Source organism: Pavona decussata, unplaced genomic scaffold (genome assembly GCF_977016875.1).
Source record: "Pavona decussata unplaced genomic scaffold, jaPavDecu1.1 SCAFFOLD_114, whole genome shotgun sequence".
Taxonomy (NCBI): domain Eukaryota; kingdom Metazoa; phylum Cnidaria; class Anthozoa; order Scleractinia; family Agariciidae; genus Pavona; species Pavona decussata.
The window spans coordinates 1232863-1254871 of record NW_028145528.1 but is presented as its reverse complement, the minus strand read 5'-3'; the positions used below and the strand labels follow the sequence as shown (position 1 = coordinate 1254871).

Genomic DNA, 22009 nt, shown 5'->3' with positions numbered 1-22009 from the left:
ACATTATACAAAAGAAATCACCTCATGAACATCTCCATATTTAAGATCCCTTCTTATTACAGACAGTCCACATGGACCAGAAGGAACCAAAAATCTTTAAACTATTCCTGTGTTCAGTTCCATTCACATGTTTATTTGATGTCCAGCTTATTAAATTGGTTTACTTGTAATCTAATCACACATACATGTATGTAAGACCATGCATTGTAAAATTATAAATGTTTTGATGATTTACTTATTTCCACAGACTCTGGATCTGGGTCAGTGTGTATTGATCTAGAAGAGTTTGCACAGAATGATGATGTTGTTGATAGCAGTGTGTCATATCATTCTGAAGACAAGAAAAAAGGCATCTTTCTTCCTGGTCGTAGAGTTACTGCCAAGATTATTGATGTAGAACGGGCGCCAAGAACTCATCCATTCAATCCTAACTTGTAAGTTTTTTTGCCCATAAAGCAGTAAAACAGCCAGCCAGCCAGTCAGACACTTATTTAATCAGGGTAGTTCTATCAAGAGTAAATATATTACTAACATTAATTTTATTTAAATGCCATTAAATCTTTGACAATGTATAGTTTTATAAACCACTTTTGAGGAACGGATACAGGTGATTATTTTGAGTACATATAAATCTGACTTACGTTAATAATTATAATGTACTGGTAACTCCTAAGTTAGCCGCACTTTTGCAGGTTTTTAGAATAAGTCAAATGTTTCAAGACAAAGGTTAGTGGCAGGTCTTTCAAAGAGAATGCCTCTTGCAAAATTTTAGTCTCAGGCGTAGTAGTCTTGAATTTTTCAGAAACTGTCTTGGAATCTTGATTTGTTTTACAAGGCTAAGAAAAGCTAGGTAGAATTTAATATTAAATTAAAAGTAACAGATTTTCAGATACGGTAAAGATAAATTATGTTTTGAGTCCAGCCGGTTAAACAAGCCAGGTGGGTCATCAGTTCTGGCAGTTAAAATCCAGGTTCCATAGCATGGACCAACTAGTCCTGAGCATTCATACCTCCCTGGATGGGATGCTAGTTTATCACAAAGTTACCTTCCCCCCCTACCCCCAGCAGTTTTGGTTACGTTTTGTCCCACAGTTTGCTGACCAGTTAACTCCCCCCTCCCTACCCCCAGCAGGTTTGGTTAGTTTTCGCCTTACAGTTTGCTGATACCCATTAATTTGTACATCTGGGGCCGGTTGTTCGAAAGCCGATTAACGTTAATCCACGATTAAAAGTTAACCGAGGTTTTCAGCTCGCTCGCTAAAAATGTTCTTAAAAGCAAATTTTAAGCTAATGGTAAAGAAAAGTGTTTGTCAAAACCAAGGGATAACAATCTTTGGCAAAACTTTATTTGTTAGCAATTAAACTCGAATCCAACCGTTCATGTTAATCCAGGATTAGCTTAATCCGGCTTTGAACAACTGGGCCCTGGTCAGAGAGTTGAGAGACAGTGTGAAGCCACATTTCCATGTGCTGCAACACCAAGCTGCCATTCTTTAGCTTGAAAGTCCAGATGCACTAACATCAACACCACATGCACCTCCATAAAGGAATGAAAGAGAATACGGCCTTAATTAAAATTCTTGAAGGCGAATAAATACTCTGTGTTACTTTTTCCCCACTCTTAATTTAAACATTCATATATAGATGTGAAATCATCCAATTTGCATAAAGTCCCGATTACCATTTCTCTTTAATTCCTTAAGTGTTTCTAGGCATTTCTGTTGACATCAATATTTTTTATTTTCTTTTATTCAGATATACCATAAAACTAACCCATGGAGGCTTTAGCTGGGAAATTAGACGCCGATACAAACACTTCCTAAAACTTGATGCAGAACTATTTTTCCACAAAGTAAATGTGCGCCGTCACAGCATAAAAGGAAATCGCACAACAGAGCTCCATCACTTGCCCAGCCGACATTTGCCTAAGCGACCTGACATGTTTGCAACCACACCGAACATGGAAAAGAGAATAAAATCTCTGGAGAAGTATCTGCAGATTATCTTAGACAATTCTGACTATAAAAATCACAAAGAGACGCTAAATTTCTTGGAAGTCAGCCCTCTTTCATTTCGGCATGAGTTGGGGGACAAAGGAAGGTAAGTTCAGTCCCTGGAAACTGCTAATTTATTTATCCTGTTGCATCTATAACAGAATTCTTGCTCCTGATTGCTTCTTTGCATGCTTGCATTGTAATTATTGGGCTTATTTTCCGGTTGCTTGACTGTGCTCAAACAACTTTCCCTGGCGTTAAGCCCTTGTCCGTTACCTTACCAGTGGCAACATTGCTTAAACTTCACCTCTTTTCAGGGAAGGTATCCTCAGGAAGCGGGCAGGAGGCCATCGCTTTCCAGCAGGCTGTTGCAGTTGCTGTGCTGCCCTGTCTTGGGGAATATGGGACAAGAGGTATATTTACTGCGTTTGCTTTATTTATGCCTTGTGAATGTTTTTCATGCTTAGATCAAAATTATGTTAGACAGGGTATGGTGTTTGTTTATATTGGGTTGTTCCAGAAAAAATCCACACCTCCCAGACGGATGGGATTCTGAAAATTCTCGTGGGAGGGGGGGTCAAAGACTCTGGAAATCCAGGCAGGAGGGGGGGTCTTTTGTTTTGGAAATCCAGACAGGAGGGGGGGGGGGGGGTCTTGTGCTTTAGGAAATCCAGGTGAGAGGGGGGTTAAAAAACAACCCCATCCGTCAGGGGAGGAGGGGGGGTGGATTTTTTCTGGAATAACCCATTGTGTTTTTTGGTATGCTTAGCAAGTTGAAAATATATCTTATGTTATTGTACCAGAGTGAGGTCCATTTGGGAAAAAAAATGATCAATCCCATGTTTTTTTGTAAGTTTATGAACCAAACCAAAGGGAAGGCCCAGGGCATTCTTCTTTCAAGCATGTTGAAAATGAAACAATAATTTATTCAGGTTCAGTCCATGTTCTGTTAAAGCAAAAGTTGGAGTGCTTGGATCGGCTTAAAAGGGGTACTGTCAGGGTAATATTATATTTTGGTAAAAATGGCTCAAATATTGACATTAAGAACCTTTCCTCTAGAACATGAAATTGCTCTTAGAACACTGGGGTGAAAGAATTAAGTGACTTGTCTGAGGAAGAACAACTTATAATCAGTGTTTAGCGATTTCTCTAAAATACACAGGAAGTGTAGCCAGGGACAATCCCCAGCCCCCAGACCTCATAGACAGCCTTGAAATGGAAGAAGGATGCTCCTTTACTTCCATAGCAATATCATCATTGTAAAGAAACTGCAAAGTAATCTATTAAATGTTTCTTTTTTCATTTTTAGATGGCTTCTAGTAAAAGACAGTTTTATTGCATATGTAAGGTATGTAATTTTTTTAAAAGCCCATGTTTAATGAATAAATTATGCAGTTGAGCTCCTGTGCAGCAGCCACTCCTGGTTATACCTATTTTCCTGGCTGTTTTGGCAAGCTGGCTGTTATGGAGAGGATTCCGTAAGAGTATGTGATTGAATTCCCATCCACCATCAGGACAAGAAAACATGGCTGTCGTCAAGAGGTGTCAGTATGTTGGAGAATGATGTAACTTTTAATAAAGGTTTGAGTGTAAAATCAAACCAGTGTTATGATCATTCTTGTTGTTGTTGTTCTTCTTCTAAGCTGTCATTTCTGCCGCTGCTGTCATCATCATGTTAATTGCCAGTCCTTTTCTTCATTGTTGTCTTCTTCCTCTATTTCATCATTGTCACATCGTTCATTTCTCTCCTCTTGGGAAATAGGACTGTATGTATTAATCTATTGTATTGTATTGTATTGAACTGTATGTATTAATCTATTGTGCGTCTGCTGGCCGTTCCATTGCCGGATTAGCTTTGCTAATGGCAATTATGCTAAATTAAAAATTAAAGATAGGATCCTTGATCAGTTTCCTTCACATCGGTTTCTTCCTGGCTGCAAGGGGAACTCCCATAGAAATGCGGTGGGATGTTTGTCAGAAGTTTTGTAATTAAATATTAAAAAGCACTCACTTGTGGGCATGGCTCAAGTTCATTTTTACCCCTAAGATGTACCAATTCTGACAGATTACTAACATCAAAGTAGCAAATGAAGAGGCAATAGACCATGTGAGATGACCTTATACTGATCAGCTTTCAACCAAGTTTTGTTTGTTTGGTATGCTTGTGACAAACTGAATGCCCGTGTCTTACATTAATTGTTCTTACTTGTCCTTTGTTAGCCCTAAAGAAAAAGAGGTCAGGGGTGTTGTGTTAATGGACAAAGAATTCACTTTCAAGTATGGAAGAAAACAAACAGGTGTGAGACATGGCTTGTTAGTGCATAATCAGAGCAGGTAAGCATGAAAAGAACCTATCCCTTACAGTGAAATGTTGCTGTTTCAAGCACTTAAAAGTACATACAAAACTGTTTGAGACAGGAGGCACTGAGGATAACATGTTGTTAATGCAATGGCAATACAAAAATGATATAGAGAGAAGGTGTTTAGCTTTGCTTCCCCAACTTTGGGGAACACCTCATAATTTCTTGTAGGGGTGTACCCATTTTTAGACCATTTTCCCTACCCATTTTGAACAACGGGCCTGTTTGTCAAATGTTTTGATGACCCACCTTATAAGTATTTTATCAAGTCCATTTTAATCAATTAGAGGTAGTGCTACAGATTTTTTGAACCAGGCCAATAATTTTGCACTCTGTGCTACACCAACAGAAAAAAAAATTGGCCAACAAGTTGTAACATGTAAATTGTCCCACTAATTGGGTCTTGATTAAATTGCCACCTTGATGTGGTGGGGAGGCTTGTCTGCCCCAAGGAGCCTGAGAGCTATACTGGCTGGACCTCTTGAGGTCCTGGTAGGGTCACCCTTGCCAGACGGGTTGAAGGTTAGGGGCCAGACAAAGAGCAATCTAGCGGTCCTCCAGGTTGGGGGTTTTGCATAGTGTCAACAACCCTGTCATTTAAAAAACCTAAATGTTATGGAAACAGCAAACAGCAATCAAGATGATAAGTTGGTATATGTAAATAAGCCTTAAAAACGGGGTAGGGAGGGCTGTAAGCCTGGTGCTTGAATCAAGGATTGCCTTGTTCAGTCCAACTAATAATTATTGGTCTGTAGTGAGCACCTTGTGTGAATTTGTAGTGTTAACTAGTGTTGATTCATTCACTAGAATCCTTGTTTTTGTTGCAGACAGCTTCTTCTGTCATGCTGGACAGAGAGAAAAGCAAGGTAGAAAGGATAGACTTTATTTTCCTCTCTTCTTTCCTTTTTTATTTAGGACCTTGGTCAATATTGATGTCATTAACTATCCCCTAATTTGGTTAAGTTTATTAAGACCTCATTAAAGTACAAACTGAATTACTATTTGACTTTTATTAGGAACTAATACTGTAGGGCAATAAACTTGCAACACCAGTATTGCTAAGAGTCATGAGCTCAAGGTCTATTCAAGCCTGAGATTTTATCAGGCTTTCATTTTCATTTTGTAATTGCCCTTAGAGATATCAGCATGAGTTGTCTGTGAAACAACAGATTATGGTGTATTAATTTACACGGGTCTACTGAAGTGTGTTGTTCAACCTTCATTTTTATGTACTTCCGATAACTAACTTAGCACGGGACTTAGCATTCACTTACCGTAGTTTTTCGGCTACAAGGCGCATTTGGTTATAAGACGCACCCAGAACTTAAGAAAATGACCATGTCAAGTTCTCAAATAGAAAGTTTCATGAAATTACTCGGTTATAAGACGCATTATATATTTTAATGATTCACACTTGCTCAACAAGCAAGGAAATTATGTTAACGCACGTAAAGTAAAGCGAAAAGTCACTTTTTAATTTCTTTGTAGTTTCTTTTTGTGATAAAGACACGATGATATATTTATCCAACTCAAGAAGATGGAGTCTAGGAAGTTTAATCCCTCAACTTGATTGAAATGTTTTTGTACTAATAGTGAATGGATGAAAGCGATTGTTCACATCATGGCGACTACAGGGGCTGACTGGATAAAGGAACATCCTCATGGTTCATTTGCTCCTGTCAGGGAAAACACTTCTGCGCAGTGGTAAATTGAATTATGCTTATATTGTAGCAGTAGAGTGGATGGCGTGCAAGCTATTCAAGGCTTGTTCAACTTATTCTACCCATCCATTTTCTTTCTGTCTTATTCCCTTCTAAACGGATATTTCACAGGCTAAGACGGATCAGTTTGGAAACTCTGATTGTCTTCTTGTTTTCATCCCCGCTCCTCACCTCTTATCTCTACGGGAAAATGTACAGTCAACGCTCTTAAAGAGAATACTATGTGTCATTGTAAGGCAGAGACAGGCCTTGCCGGACTGTAACACTCACTTGATTGAAAGATCTTTGATTCTAACAGATGGCTAACTGGGTCATATTGTATATTAGCTTATATTGATTGTCTTAGCGGCCCTGGTATAAGATACCATGTCAGCCGGAGAAAGAGCAGCCGTTAAATCGTCTTGTGGTCGTCCTTCCAAAATGAAATTAACCACAGTTAGTAACATTTCTTGGATGTCCTAAGCAATAAAAATAATTATTATATAGACAGTCCTAAGTGTTTTGCTGGAAAATACACCACTCGTAAACTTCATAGGAAACTACATCCGGGACCCAAGTGGCGTATTTTTCATATCCTCACTAGTGTGGATATTGATGACGTCATTTCTCGTTTTTTCACGGTTGTTCATGCAAACAGACGGTGAAAATGGCGAGCGATAAGTTTGTCTATATAATAAAAAGAAAATTACACGGTGGCTTAAAATTCATATCTTCGCGCCGCCATAATGTGCTCTACTTATTCAACTCGCGCTTGTTAGGTACGTGCCTCGTCGCGTCCATCATGTCACATCCAACGCACTCTCGTGGAATAGTTGTTACCTTTTACACAGACAAAATTCAGTGTGCAGAACATTTGAGAACGTTTGCTAAATTTCTGGTGAAGTTTTTCCTTAGAGTACTTTGTTATCCCCAGCTTGTTAATAAAGCTCTTGTGTTTGCAGGTTTGTTGATGGAGAGTCGTATTTTGATGCTGTTGCTGATGCTTTAGAAGCTGCGGAAGAAGAAATCTTTTTAACTGGCTGGTGGTGAGCGACTGTATGGATGTTGTTTTCATTATTGCTTTGATGATGCGGTTGTTCGTTCGCTCGTTCTTCCGCTTGTGGGTTCGTTTGCGTTTTTGATTTTTTTCAGTTGCTCCTCCGCTATTCATGGGCATCAACATGTTATAATTAAATTTAAACAATAAAAAGCTGTATTAAAACATTACGAAGAAGTTTCCTCATGTTATAATACTTATGGCTGTCATGCTTTAGAGAAAGACTTCTTCCTTGATCTGATCCACAAAAAGCTCCAGAGTAGTGTTTTTTTTTTATGAGTGTCAGGGCAAAGGTGAAAACGATACGATTCGTGTTAAACCATGCGACTGTGTAGGAGATAGTTAAATTGAAAACTGAGGTTTATGTTGCTGATGTTTTTGGAAAAAGGAATATATTCAATATTTTTTGCTGAGTTTTGAATGAGGACCTTTCCCTAAGAAACGCCGATCTTAAAATTTTAATATGTGATTGTTGATTAAGTGTTCTTGTGATGTTGATTTCCCAGGATCAGCCCGGAGATTTATCTACGTCGGCCAATCACTGCAGGGCACGAGTGGAGGCTGGACAATATTTTGAAGAGGAAAGCGGTAATTATTTAGATTTGTGATTCTATGTTCCCAAAGTATGTACCCCTTTTTATCGATCAAACGTTGGGACCCGCAGTTGAGACCTTCTCTGAAGTCTAGTAACACCAAATGCGGTATATAGACATATGGATTGGCCAATGTAGGCCCAGTGGGATCCCTTCTGTAGTTTTAGGGGGTCCTTTTTCAAGAAAGGAGGCCCTCAAAAAGATATTTGAACTTCTTTGTACAGTCTATTCAGAAGCAACTCAAGAAAGTGCCGGTAGAATACGAACACAGAAACAAACGAAGAAGAGAAAGGCAATTGAGACAGTAAGAGGGTATAAATTTTGAAGTATAGAGCGACGGTCACATCAATCTTATCGTCAGTGATGTTTTCGCATAATTTATTTCAGAAAAGAACTACTTATCCTTGGGCACAAGTTTGTGCGCCCCATTTGACGCGCCCACGTATATTGTAGGCGGCATTTATGTTTTGAATTGCGGAAATCCCGCAAAGCCGCGCTCTAAAATAAACCCTGCTTTTCATTCTGTATGTACATCATGTCATCTTTTTTGTCGTTAATTTGTTGTTCTTGCTTGCTAGGCGGATGGAGTAAAAGTGTATGTTTTGGTTTACAAAGAAGTGGAGCTCGCCCTGACTATCAGCAGCGCTTACACTAAAGCCAAGCTGATGAGTTTACACCCAAATATTAAGGTAATAAAAGTAATGTTTATGCGAATCGTGACATACAGCTTATTTGCGTCTGTTGTTTTTATCTAGTGTTTAACGCTGTGGCAGTTCTACCGCCAATTTCTAAGAAAAACCACAAAACTCCGTCTAAATTTCATGCTGTTTGAAATTGATGGTTGCAGGTTTTGCGGCACCCAGACCACATCGCTGGGGCTGGTGTCGTGTATTGGGCTCATCATGAAAAGTTGGTCGTCGTAGATCAGAAGGTGGCTTTTATTGGAGGTATGTTATTTACAGGCCGGGAGGCCCGTATTGCAGAACAACAACAACAACAACAAACATGTATTTGCTTTGAATTCTGTTTGGTTAATTGTGCTGTTTACGCCTTTTGTGATTGGTCAGTGTAAATACTTTGGTTTTGCCAGCTGCAATCGAAAACCACTCTATGAAAGCATAGTACATGTAGTCCGCTCTACTGACTATGATGAAAGTTATCAGACTTCCATTGTTGACTTTGGTTCCCTTCAGGGCTTGATCTCTGTTTTGGTCGCTGGGATAACAGCTCGCATCGTTTGACTGACTTTGGATCCGCGTTCCTTCCTCCGGCCATAAACAGAACGGTAACTATATTGATTATTTCATTTATTTCTTTGGTCAGTGAACCACGCCCTAACAGAATGGTCCCAAACCACAAAAGGAATACTGAACAACAGTAGAGAAATACTAATGAACATGTTGTAATTTCTGGTGGTCAAGTTATACTTACGTTAACATCGATTTGCAAGGGAACTTAGTTTGCAATTCTCGAACTTTCTCTTTTCTTAACTTGTCATGAAGCTTAGGTTCCTTAAATGATTGAATATGCCATTTACATTGTAGGGTCTGACCGAGTAAAATAAGTAGACATAATTCAGAATCACTGTTATTTTGGTGACCTCCAGTGAAAGAACTTATGGACTCCCTACCCCCGCCCCGACCCGACCCCCTGCTGCTGCTGATCTCCAGCATGGCGTTTTGTCCCAAGATAAGATACCCAGCTCCGCCATGATTATATAAATACATGTTAGCGAAAGTTATCAAGATGCTTAGGCCAACCCTGTGATGGACAAGCACCCTGTCCAGGGAGTGAACGAAATAATTTATTGTATGGCTCGTTAGGCTGACACTTAGTAAGATTTACCTACAAGGCAGACTAGAGCGGTTTTCAGTTGACTGTCGAAAGTAATTGGGTGTTTGCTTTGGTTTTGCTTTACTACGCTCTGTGATTGGTTGACTAAACTCGCGCCACTTTGTTGACCAATGAGAAACAAAACCAAAACGAATCGTGACTTGCTCGCACGCGTTTTCCCGCGCTTAGCGCCGGTTACACGCATTTGCTTTGAATTCTGATTGGTTCACTGTGTTGTTCGTCTGTTGTGATTGGTCAGAGTAATTACCTTGGTATTGGTTTTACGACACTCAATTGAAAACCGCTCTATATGAATTTTACTCACTTTGTACGATGGTGTTGTTTCTGCAAACAGGAACAAGAGATCAGGAAAATTGGCGCCTTGTTTGTAGAGGGAACTGTAGAGGGAATGCAGTTGCCAGTTTGTTCAGATTTAACTGATGGTGTGACCATTGAAATAGAACCTGGAACGACGGGAGGAAGTAAAATGTGGGTTGGAAAAGATTACTCCAATCCTATCAACAAAGACTTCTTTGAAGTGGACAAACCATATCAAGGTACCACAGTTACGCCTTTAGTGCTCTCTCGGGTTTTTTTCGTTCATTTGGTTATCTGAGGTTAGTGGATTGTTCAAGAAAATCAAACATCAAACTCTAAAAGCGGTTGGAGTAAGAGCTTGCAAACACTGCTATAAAATGTCTGCATTTAACGTGTGATAAATGATCATTGCTTTGTCTAATTTTAAGTAAACTACAGTTGTAGAGCTTGTATTAACCATTCACTGTCTTTGGAGTCTTGTTGACCGAAATGTTTGCTGTGGAGGAGTGGCCCAAAGTCTCTCTCCACTTGGAACCCGGACAAAAGTGTTGCTCCTGAGCCTGTGAACCGACGCCGATTTTTCAGCCTTGGAGCCCTGGGGCTCTTTTCGCGAAAGTCCCGGTAACTTACCGGGCCCGAGAAGTTTATTTTTAAATGTTTTTTTTTTTTGCCGTTTACACAGTGATTACAGGCATGGTACCAAAAAGCTAACAAAAATTGATATCTGTTAAGAAACATTTATCACTAAAGACACTACCGGGCCCAGTAAGTTACCGGGACTTTCGAGAAACGGGCCCCTGGAACCTTGCATTTTCGGTCCATATCCCTGAAGCTCTAACCCTGATGCTTAAAATTTATTCCCTAGGGGTGGTTTGTGTAAATGGTGGATTAAAACCACCTGTTCCCCATAAAAAGAACTACAACGTTACAGCAGAACAGGTGAATTCTGTAAAAAAATTTTTTGGTTGCTTTTCGTCTTTGTAGATTCTGTAGACAGAGGCGCCGTTCCTCGTATGCCGTGGCATGATGTTGGAATGCGGATGTTTGGTGCATCAGCGAGGGACGTGGCAAGACACTTCATACTTCGATGGAATGCGACAAAGGTGAATACAAGATTGGAATTTGAGTTCTTTTGTGAAGTAATTTTTCATTAATTTTTAAGTCTTAGCTGGATGTGAACGAGAAAATCTACTAGAAATTCGCTCTATTTTATCCATGGTTTTCCCCCCTTTAGCTTTAATTTCAAAGTTACTCGGTGTCAATTTACTATCTTACAATCTCCCGTTTACTGTTTTCCTTTCTCAGTATGGAAAAGTTAAAATGTATCCCGACATTCCTTTCCTACTTCCAAAGTCGTACGCAAAACTTGTATCTGAGAGGTCAGCGGCTTCTAGCAACATTCATAAAGTGGATTGTCAGGTGAGGAACAAACTTGTGTTCTTAGACAATATACTGTGCTGAACACATAAGAGCCGTTTATACGACAAAATTAAGCTGCTTGTGTTGAATGCTAAACTAATACCTGAATCCAGCAGCAAAAACAGCGTTGAATGAGGGAATCTAAAGTCTTTTGATTGAGTGTTAAGGCTAGTTCACACGTAGCGATTAATCGCCCGATTGATACTTTCAATTCCACGCGCCAATTTACACGTTATAATTTGTCGGCCGATTTCTTTTTCTGTTGGTGTAGCACGGGATGAAAATTGGCCCGATTGGTTGGTGCGTATAAATAATTAGTAGTCCTTTAAGCGTCACAAGTGCATCATTGGCCACCTGCAAGCTGTTGGAGAAAACCAGCAAAATGCTGAGGATTCACTAAGCCAGAGTCCCTCCCGGGGAGAGGACGGGGGACTGATTAGTCAAGTCGCAGAGTCGCTAGTGACAGAAACTGAACTAAATGTTTATCTTTTGTTCTGTTAGATCCTTCGTTCTCTGTCTGAATGGTCAGGAGGAGTTCCGAGAGAAAGCTCCATTCACGAGGCCTACATCAAAGCTATAGAGGCATCTCGACATTTTATTTATATCGAGGTAAAAAGAAGGGAAAAAGGGGCGCGCACGATAAAATACCTATGTTTTCTTCAACATCGATTTCGTAGGCTCTATTTTCGCCGCTCCCTCGGGTCCGTGAGCGCGGGCTCATTTTCTATCGATCCCAGAGCTCTCTGGGTCCTACCGCCATACTTGCGCATGAGGGAAGTGCTCTTGGGTCGAGAAAGACTTGTCCTCCAAGACAAAGTTATGAAGTCCCAGGTGGAATGTTAAGCTTCGTTGATACGACCAGCAAGGGGTTATGAAATTTTAGTCGTGTTAATGGGATACACTCTGTTTTTTTATAAGAACCTTTTTTATAAGAATGTCGAGGCTGAGATTAACCAAAATTTTAAGAACGTATTAAGAACATTCCTCAGGCTGAGGGTCGATTAAGAACGTTTTTATTTTGCTAACATGTATATAAAATCAAGGTAACAAATATAAATTAACCAAAATACTTTAGGGCGTGTTTTGTATAACATTATTAACTTCTCGGTTTGTCATAATCAGCAGTTCTTGATACCATATCTCAGCAGGCAATGCACTTTGATAGGCTTTCTGTTCACGTCCGCATTGATTTACTGGAATACAAGACTCATTCTACTGTACTTGACACTTTTTGGGCATTTCAAATTCCATTTCTGATTCAAAATTATATCTATTGTATTTATTTTACTAAAAAAGTATCCAAGAAAACTCTTGTTAGCGTTTTTCTTAAGTTTGATTTAAGGCCTTCTTTCACCTCAGAAAACTGTAGTAAGCCACCTTAAGAACGTTTTCAGCCTCAAAGCGCTAAAAAATATAAGAACGTTCAGCCTCAGCTCCAAAATTAGACGTTCTTATAAAAAAAAAAAAAAAAAAACAGAGTGTAGTGTCAAATAATGTTAACCTACCAAAAAAAAAAAAAAAAACGGACGCAAATACAAAAACAGCATAAGAATGCAGCGTGGATCCTGTGAATTTGAAGATGGAATAACTTAAAAAAGTAAAAATAGAACTGTAACCAGGATAAGACATATTAGGTAAAAATCGTTCTCTGGTTAAAAATTTTTTAAACATAAGCTTTCGGCTATCAGTCTATAGCCTTTAACGAATTAAGAAATGTAGCGCGTAAACGGAAATATATACAAAAAGGGTGCTAAAATTTGGGAATAAAAAGAAGTGTGATAAAAGCTAAAAGATAAAAATGGAAATGAGGGCTAATTAAAGTAAAATGGAGTATTGCCTAGGCAACGGCTTAGAGTTATTGTCCGCGTCGACAGTTTTTGCTGTGTGCCAGGATTCTAATGTTTTTCGAACGCGGTAATCGCCCTTGTCGATAACACAAGCATTGTCAAAATCGATGCAATGATTGTTTTTCCAAGCATGGTTGGCAACGTTAGATCCACTAGAAAGATTCTTCAAATTCCGTTTATGTTCCTTTTTGCGTGTTTGGAAACATCTTCCGGTTTCACCGATGTAGTTCCAAGAACAGTCTTTACATGGAATTTTGTAAACAACATTGCACTGAAGATCCGAGGGTTGTCTGAACTTTGGAGACGGGAATTCTTGTTGAAGGGTTTTTAGTGGTTTGTTGACAACACGGATATCATTTTTGCGGAGTAATCTCGTGAGGGGCTCAGTTAGGCCGCTGATGTAGGGGAGGCATGCAAAACCTTGGTACGTACTAGATGGATCAACCCATTTGAAGAACATAGAAGCCAATTCTTCTGGTGGAGGAACTGTAGATGGGGGTGGCTTCTTATTGAGAATGTTAGAGATAACAGCTGATGGGTAACCATTGGCTTCTAATGCGGCCCTGACAGGGTTGGTTTCACGAGTTTTTCCTTCAAGGCTGCTAGGGAGGTTGGATGCCCGGAACAGGAGGGTCGAGGCCGTGCTGATTTTGTGTTCTTTTGCATGATGAGAAGAAAAATCCAAGTAACGGTCTGTATGGGTTGGCTTACGAATTATATCAATGACGGCAACTCCATTTCTTCTGGTAACCAAGGTGTCTAGGAAGGCAATTTGACCGTTCTTTTCATGTTCAATTGTGAAGGAAATTTTGGGATCACAGGCGTTAAGGGTGTCGTGGAACGGAGAAACCGCGTCCTTCTTGATAACAACAAAGCTGTCGTCAACGTATCGTTTCCAAATCCTTGGTGGGACTGATGAGGTACTGATAGCTAAATCCTCAATCACTTCCATAGAGAGGTTAGCAACAATAGGGCTAACTGGACTGCCCATAGCACAGCCGTGGATCTGTTTGTATATGCAGTTATTATAAACAAAATAATTGTTTGAAAAAGTGAAATCAAGCAGAGAAATGATATCATCTGTGCTGAGACTTGTTCTGGATCGTAGTGTATTGTCATTGTTTAATTTGCTCCGAATGTATTCACAGGCTTTGTCCACTGGGATAGCTGTGAAGAGCGACACAACATCAAATGAGACCATGACCTCATCATCAGAGATTTCCATATTAGCCACTTCGTTGGCGAACTGTGAGGAATTGAGAACAGAATATCCATTGTGATTCTGGATCGGCGATAGAATATCCGAAAGGAACTTGGATGTATTATAAAGGGCAGAGCCAATGGAAGAGACAATCGGCCGAAGAGGGAAACCCGGTTTGTGGTGTTTTATAGAACCACGCCGGGATGGCGGGAGGGGAACCGTCTGTAGAACGGAGTTTGCGATAAGTAAATTCATCAATCTTGTTCTGTCTTTTAAGATCGAGGAGTCTGTGGTTCAAATCTTTTTCAATTTTTGAGAATGGTGACTTGTCGACTAGTTGGTGGGTGTCACGGTCAACAAGTAGAGCTTCCATTTTGGTGTCGCAGTCTGTTTTGTCCATAACAACAAAACAGTTCCCTTTATCAGCTTTCATAATCACACGTTCATGGTCATCTTTAAGGTTCTTTAAGGCTTTCAATTCGGCTTTGGTGATGTTGCTATGTGGTGGAAGTCGGGCTCTGTGGAGCAGGGAGGCAGTGTTGGTTCGTATGGCGTCCTTCGAGTCATCGGGAAGGCGGGCGATGGCGGCTTCAACTTCAGAGACAATATCTTTGACAGGGATAGTTCGTGGGGTTGGGGCAAACTTCGGGCCTTTCTCGAGGAGAGAACGTTCTGCTGGAGAAAGCGGTTTTTGGGATAAATTGATTGCCCAGTTTCGTTTGTTGATCGTAGTAGGGTGGTCGTCAACTGCTTCTATACTGAGGTTAGTAAACTTGTTGTCATGTCTCGCTTCAATGCTGTTGCGGACTGATTGGGACCTCCTTTTTAGAAATTGTAACAGCGTTGATGAGGTGTCTTCGGTGACTAAATCTAGCAGTTGGTGTTTGGTTTCTTCGAGTGCTCCCTTCAGAGTTCGAATTTGGTTGTGGCAAATAGCGATTCTTGCTCTCATACAATGCTTGCTTGCACGTTCCATAATGTGCTCGAAGATAGGATGGTTTCCAGGTGGCTTAAACCTCAAGGACTTAGGAATCCAGTGGTTATCGATGGCTTTGTGCGTGAAGTGTAAATGGCGGTGGTGGGCTTCAAGTTTGTAAGTTGTTTTTTCCATCCTTGGCGCTAGTTTTAGGGCTTCCGGTCAAATTGCCTTCCTAGACACCTTGGTTACCAGAAGAAATGGAGTTGCCGTCATTGATATATTTCGTAAGCCAACCCATACAGACCGTTACTTGGATTTTTCTTCTCATCATGCAAAAGAACACAAAATCAGCACGGCCTCGACCCTACTGTTCCGGGCATCCAACCTCCCTAGCAGCCTTGAAGGAAAAACTCGTGAAACCAACCATGTCAGGGCTGCATTAGAAGCCAATGGTTACCCATCAGCTGTTATCTCTAACATTCTCAATAAGAAGCCACCCCCATCTACAGTTCCTCCACCAGAAGAATTGGCTTCTATGTTCTTCAAATGGGTTGATCCATCTAGTACGTACCAAGGTTTTGCATGCCTCCCCTACATCAGCGGCCTAACTGAGCCCCTCACGAGATTACTCCGCAAAAATGATATCCGTGTTGTCAACAAACCACTAAAAACCCTTCAACAAGAATTCCCGTCTCCAAAGTTCAGACAACCCTCGGATCTTCAGTGCAATGTTGTTTACAAAATTCCATGTAAAGACTGTTCTTGGAACTACATCGGTGAAACCGGAAGATGTTTCCAAACACGCAAAAAGGAACATAAACGGAATTTGAAGAATCTTTCTAGTGGATCTAACGTTGCCAACCATGCTTGGAAAAACAATCATTGCATCGATTTTGACAATGCTTGTGTTATCGACAAGGGCGATTACCGCGTTCGAAAAACATTAGAATCCTGGCACACAGCAAAAACTGTCGACGCGGACAATAACTCTAAGCCGTTGCCTAGGCAATACTCCATTTTACTGTAATTAGCCCTCATTTCCATTTTTATCTTTTAGCTTTTATCACACTTCTTTTTATTCCCAAATTTTAGCACCCTTTTTGTATATATTTCCGTTTACGCGCTACATTTCTTAATTCGTTAAAGGCTATAGACTGATAGCCGAAAGCTTATGTTTAAAATTTTTAACCAGAGAACGATTTTTAACTTAAAAAAGGTTACCAAGTATATATTACAAAAAAAACTTTGAGTTGCACTTTGTGACTTTGCTTCTGCTTTTGTCACTTTTAAAAGTGTCACGACCTATTTTTCACCTGAATTCATACCTCACCCAAAGAACTTCCGCCATTTTTTTGTTTTTCGCGATTTACACTAAATGTGATTTAGTCTCCGGAACCGGGAGGAACGTTGCGTGACGACCCAAGTAAGGCTGAATTGCTGTAAACTGCCTTGTATTTCGAAATAAAGAAACTGACACTTTGGGTATAGGAAGAAGGGTGAGCTAGTCTCTCGTCTTCTATTATGGACTCCGACCGGCCATGGTAGTAGAACAAGTGAAAAGAAAACCTGCTCAAGGAGGACACAGGTCTTGAGGAAGAAGATCTGAGGAATGTAATGGAGGATCGAGGCGTTGTTAGTATAGCAAATCATCGTAGCTCGTGACCTTACCTAGGTATTGGCAAAAGGAAAGGACGGAAGATCGTTTGGGGGGCTTCCCGTGAATTTTCAATTTCAAGTGGCTTCACTGACTGGATACTGATTAGGCTTCGATTGGTTGATTTTAAGTTAGCATTGACATATTGATGGTATTTTCGTGTATTGTCTACAGAACCAGTTTTTCATTACGTCTCTGTTCATCGACAACATCAAGAATGAGATCGGCCAGAACCTCCTTTGGCGAATAGAAAGGGCGCACAGGTTTGAGTTATTTCAGTCTTTCCTCCTTTGTTGATTAGAAATAAAAAAAAAAAACATCAATTTTAAAGGCCCCTTTACACATGCGATTTTTGATATAACTTTTGTCGCACTTCGCTGCGATTTTCTCGCGCAAAGCTGCGACTTCAAATCGCATGTGCGAAACAGCGATTTCAGCGCCACATCACTGTACGTTTTCTGAGAAACCCTGGAGTATTCATCAAGTTGCAAACATGTTCAATCTCCCTGCGATATCACCGTTAGTTTACAACCGCACTTTTAGCTACAACTTGAGCGGGACGAAAATTGCATCCAAAAAGTGCTGCGAAAATTGCTCAAAAATCGTATGTGTAAACGGGCCTTAAGAAATTGAGTTAAGGTAAAGATTTTGCTGTGCAAAATGCGCCTTGTTGCGGTTTAATTAAGCAATCATTTAATTAGGAAACCTTACCTTATTACAGGACAGTTTTGCGACTTCTAAGTTTTGCTTTTACGGGAAAACGTTATTGTCCCACGCTAAATTCGTACAAATTTGGAAAATTTGTGGTGACCGCTTTTTGTTTTTATTGATAATTGTTTGTTGTTGGAACAGAAATTCAAAACATGGGAGCATTTGATCCCGCGAAAACAAGTCACAATTTCTTGTGGTAAGGAAGGTTGTGTTTTTACTGCTCTAAAAAATGCTGGAAACCACACAATCTACTACCGGTGTTATAGGAAGCTTTTGTTTCGCTTTGTCTACAGAGAAGGAGAAAACTTTAAAGTTATTGTGGTCATGCCACTTTTACCAGCATTTGAAGGTAGGCATTTGTCAGGAAAACGTATATTGAATTTTTAAGGACAAACTTTAACTTAGTTAATCATTTGATGGGTTCGATGATGTGAATTATGAAGGGTGAACTTTGTTCATTTAATTGAGGGCAATATGAAAACATGAAAATCTAATATGTCAGTTAGAAATCTTTCAAATCATTCTTGCTTTTTTCTCCTATGTTTCATACCACTGCTTACAAATGTTAATACGTAAGGTGTCTGGGGATCCTGCCATGGCAATGGTGCTCTAAATTAACTATCAAAGAATAAATTCTCCTATCTTGTCCCCATACTTTTCTTATAAAAGTACTTGGGAGAAGTTATTATCCTTAATTCTCGTGACCTCAGGGTTGAATAAGCATTGATATTACAAGGAGAAATTTAATGCTGATCGCTGTTAGGGCTTAAAGGGTTAAAGGTAGAGTGCTAAGTCTTAGTGTTAGCTTTGGTTATTTTTTTGAAAAGATATTTCCTGTAGCAGGATTTCACTCGTTACTTTTAAGCTGACGAAAAAACAACAACAACAACAAAAAGAAAACAACAGTGGTTTGAAATGGAAAAGTATGGAAAAAATCTTGAATTTTTACCTACCACAAGCTACACGAACCCTGCTAGGAACAACCCAACACATTTACGGTGTTTGCTGTGATTTATATTTGTAGGAGAAATCGGCACACCCACCGGTCGATCAATAGGCGCCATCACACACTGGAATTACCGCTCAATTTGCCGTGGGTCCCAGTCCCTGCTGGAGAGACTCGAGGAGCTTGGTAAGGAGTTTAAGACTTTTCCTGAGATTATCATAACTTTTGAAACAGCGGCTTGAAAGTGATGGTACGGCGGTGTTTTGCTTGTTGGAACAATATACAAACGATAGAAACGCAGGAAAGTTACTTAGAAGGAACAAGGCGGTAGGAATTGGAGAGAATTGAAAGCAATTGCAAGAATCATAATCTAAGTGGGAACTTTGTTTGTGACCTCAGGAATCCCACGTATTCCTGACTGAGTGGCACTTACTGGATAGAGCGGATTTCAATTGAGTGTTGTAAAACCAAAACCAAAGTAATTTCTCTGGTTTATCACAACAGGTGTAAACCGCATAATCAGCCAATCAGAACTCGAAGCAAATACATGCAACCTGCGTCAAGCGCGGGAAATCGCGTGCGACCAAGCACGATTGGTTTTGGTTTGGCTTCCCATTGGTTGAGTAAATGGCGCGAACTTTGCCAACCAATCATAGAGTCGGCTAGTAAAGTAAAACCAAAGCAAGCGCGAAATTACTTTTGACACCCAATTGAAAACCGCTCTAAGTAACTTTTGTTCAGATTAATATTTGGAGGGTGAGAATGTTTGAAGAAAAGAATAATACACCAACGCTTAAATTTCCCAGCTTGATGGTTAGTGCAAAATAGTATCGTAAAAGCACCTCAGTTCACCGCATATCACACTGATATGACTTTTTACTGTGTATCTGTTTAAAATACCCGTGTACATATTTTAAACTCTTTCATGGTTTGTTGTTTTTTTGTCATCAGTCGGTGATCCCTCCAAGTACATCTCCTTCTATGGACTGAGAACACATTCAGAAATACATGGGACGCCTGTGAGTACATCATAAACAGCATACTTTTTAACACGTGTTCTGAAGTGACCTCACGTGACTAGTGTTTTGTTTGATTGACAGGTGACAGAGCTGGTGTATGTTCACAGCAAGATGATGATTGTTGATGATAATACAGTCATCATTGGTTCAGGTACTGAGACAACTGAGGCTGGGAGAGGGGTGGGCAGATGCTGTGCATGGACTTGTAAACTAGTTTAGTTTACAAGTCTCCACCTTGATGCCCAAATCGCTGATGTGGGCTAATGGGTCATCTATAGGGTGGAACGATTCCAACTTTCAACTTCAGTTTCGCCTGAATCGCGTGACTCTGACAGACATTCGTCAGAAACAGATTCGGTAAAGGATATTACTTCGTCACTGTCCGACCTTTTTTGGGAGGGAAACCACGAATACGAAAATTTTAGCGATAAATTTCGGGTGTGTTGTAAACAAATATCTGAGGCATTTCCTACGTCATCAAACGCTAAACTGGTTTCCAGTCCCCGGGACACTATTTTCCTCATTTTGGGCTACTTTGTACGGCTAAAAAAGCGCCTTATTATGTTTTCTATCGCATTTTCTCTACAATTTCGTTTCCTCATTTCCTCATTTCCTCTACAATTTCGTTTCGTCGGGGAAATTTTTTTTTACTTCATAGGCACTTTAAGTCAGTTCAACTCTTCCCCGTAATTGTAACAGGTTTTGATGATGGGCTCCTGTTTGTAACCAATGTGTTCAGTGTCAACATTTAGGATTGATAGGTGCATGACTGTTTGAAGGAGCTTTTACCGGGCTTAATTCAGCTTCGTTAAAAGTATGGCATTGCCAGGATTCCACAATCAAAAGAATATTGTTGCACAAAATTTACTTTAAAGTACGTTAAGCGAGGCACACAAAATGTAGCCAGTGAGGCCCATGTTCATACGTTTTAGTTACGTAGCTGAATGTAACGGAGGTCAAAGCAGTGTAAGGCAGGCTGTGGTGAAAACCGCAAGTGACTGGCATTTTCTTTTGAAAGTTCAGGACTGCAAGGATTTAATATCATAGGTGTGTTGTCCGCATTTTCGCGCTGTATGATTTATTGAGCTTGTACTTTACGTAACTTGGTTTTGTTTTTATTTAGCCAATATCAATGACCGTAGCATGCTGGGAAAGAGAGATTCGGAAATAGCTGCTGTTGTAAAAGACAAAGAATTCGTAAGTGACGAGAACATTACTGATTTGAGAATGTTGTTCTCCTACGAAAAAGCCGCCTCTCATCGCCCCCGGCGGCTGTGTTTGTAGTACAAAATAACAGAATACTATAATAGCCACGCCGATAGAGCCTTTTTGCAGTTGAGTGTTCAAGCGATTCCCGTTTTCTATTGTGCTGTCTTGTTATGATTGGTTAAAAAGGTTGCGCCCACTTGTCAGCCAATCGTCGCTTGTGCGCATGTGTTTTTTCGCAGTTGTAGTCTGTTATGTGGATTGATTCCAGGTCTTAATGAATCATTGTGATGTTTTTTGACTGCGGCCTTATGCGCTTTCTGGCGCGGATAGTAACAATGATGATGATGATGTTTTCGACTGTTGTGATTGGCTAGCTACTGACAAGTGATCTAATTGGCTTTGTTACTCTCCCAATTGGGAACTATTCTAATAACACTGTTCTCTTTCCATCAGGTGCCGTCCATGATGGATGGCAAGGATTATCAAGCTGGCCAGTTTGCCTTCAGCCTAAGAACAAAATTATTCAGGTAAAGAATCAATAATTTGCTTGAAAGGTTGTACTATAACCAACATCTTGGTTTGCTTTGAAGAATTAAAACGTTTTAAAACATAACGGGTAAACGATGCAAATTGTCTACTACGAAAGAGTGTCTCGATGTACTTCGAAGTTCACAGAAACAGTGTTGGTAAAAGCACTCTGGCGAGATAAAACAAAGGCAGAGAGCATCATGCTTCAGAAAGCAACGCTGATTCGGTATTTGTGAACATATAATGTGGGTTATTCACTCGGCTATCTTTTTTTTGTTTTTGGATTTTAGGGAGCACCTAGGTCTATTAGACACTCCTTCCGATGAGGACATCAGAGATGTTGTTTCGGATAGTTTTTACCAGGTGAGCCATGTAAATCCATGATCTGTGACACATATTCACTCTCATACGTTGAGTAAGAAGGGTGGTTAAAATTATTTGACTCGAAGGTATGACTAGGCTAGGGTGTAAAGGCGATCTAACCAACATTTACCTTAGTCCGACCCTTAGTCCTAGTTCCGCGGTCAACCCATTCGGGTCACGTGTTCTGAGCGATGACGTCACCGAGCTGAATGCACTCTGGACGACTGGGAGTACAGCAACTAACCAACGCTAATCTCGTCCATGGTTACGTTAAAAAATCCTCTTGTTTCGAAATAATACGGAAATCATTATTAATAAGTTACAAACCTCAGAGTGAA

At 40.1% G+C, this 22009-nt stretch overlaps 2 protein-coding genes across 2 annotated transcripts in view; one reads left to right on the top strand and one right to left on the bottom strand.

Annotated features, from left to right (window-relative positions):
• Positions 1–22009, top strand: part of LOC146470069 (phospholipase D1-like) — a 30031-nt gene that overhangs the window by 4130 nt on the left and 3892 nt on the right. Inside the window, exons 3-26 of the mRNA XM_085122175.1 lie at positions 248–434; positions 1756–2100; positions 2312–2407; positions 3304–3342; positions 4215–4328; positions 5182–5220; positions 5948–6058; positions 7017–7100; positions 7618–7699; positions 8283–8393; positions 8552–8651; positions 8898–8989; positions 9893–10094; positions 10840–10958; positions 11161–11274; positions 11776–11883; positions 17070–17158; positions 17900–17955; positions 18631–18738; positions 19504–19571; positions 19653–19722; positions 20695–20768; positions 21234–21307; positions 21599–21671. Of these exons, the coding sequence (XP_084978301.1) occupies positions 248–434; positions 1756–2100; positions 2312–2407; positions 3304–3342; positions 4215–4328; positions 5182–5220; positions 5948–6058; positions 7017–7100; positions 7618–7699; positions 8283–8393; positions 8552–8651; positions 8898–8989; positions 9893–10094; positions 10840–10958; positions 11161–11274; positions 11776–11883; positions 17070–17158; positions 17900–17955; positions 18631–18738; positions 19504–19571; positions 19653–19722; positions 20695–20768; positions 21234–21307; positions 21599–21671 (2555 nt within the window). The remainder of the gene's footprint in view (positions 1–247; positions 435–1755; positions 2101–2311; positions 2408–3303; positions 3343–4214; positions 4329–5181; positions 5221–5947; positions 6059–7016; positions 7101–7617; positions 7700–8282; positions 8394–8551; positions 8652–8897; positions 8990–9892; positions 10095–10839; positions 10959–11160; positions 11275–11775; positions 11884–17069; positions 17159–17899; positions 17956–18630; positions 18739–19503; positions 19572–19652; positions 19723–20694; positions 20769–21233; positions 21308–21598; positions 21672–22009) is intronic.
• On the bottom strand, positions 12874–14483 carry LOC146470070 (uncharacterized). The gene has a single exon (XM_085121955.1). It carries the CDS (start codon positions 14344–14346, stop codon positions 13090–13092), a length of 1257 nt encoding a protein of 418 aa, XP_084978081.1. The 5' UTR covers positions 14347–14483; the 3' UTR covers positions 12874–13089.

What these genes read in the sequence shown, in the direction of transcription:
- LOC146470070 (XM_085121955.1), bottom strand. Translation starts at nt 14,346, where the DNA reads ATGGAAATCTCTGATGATGAGGTCATGGTCTCATTTGATGTTGTGTCG.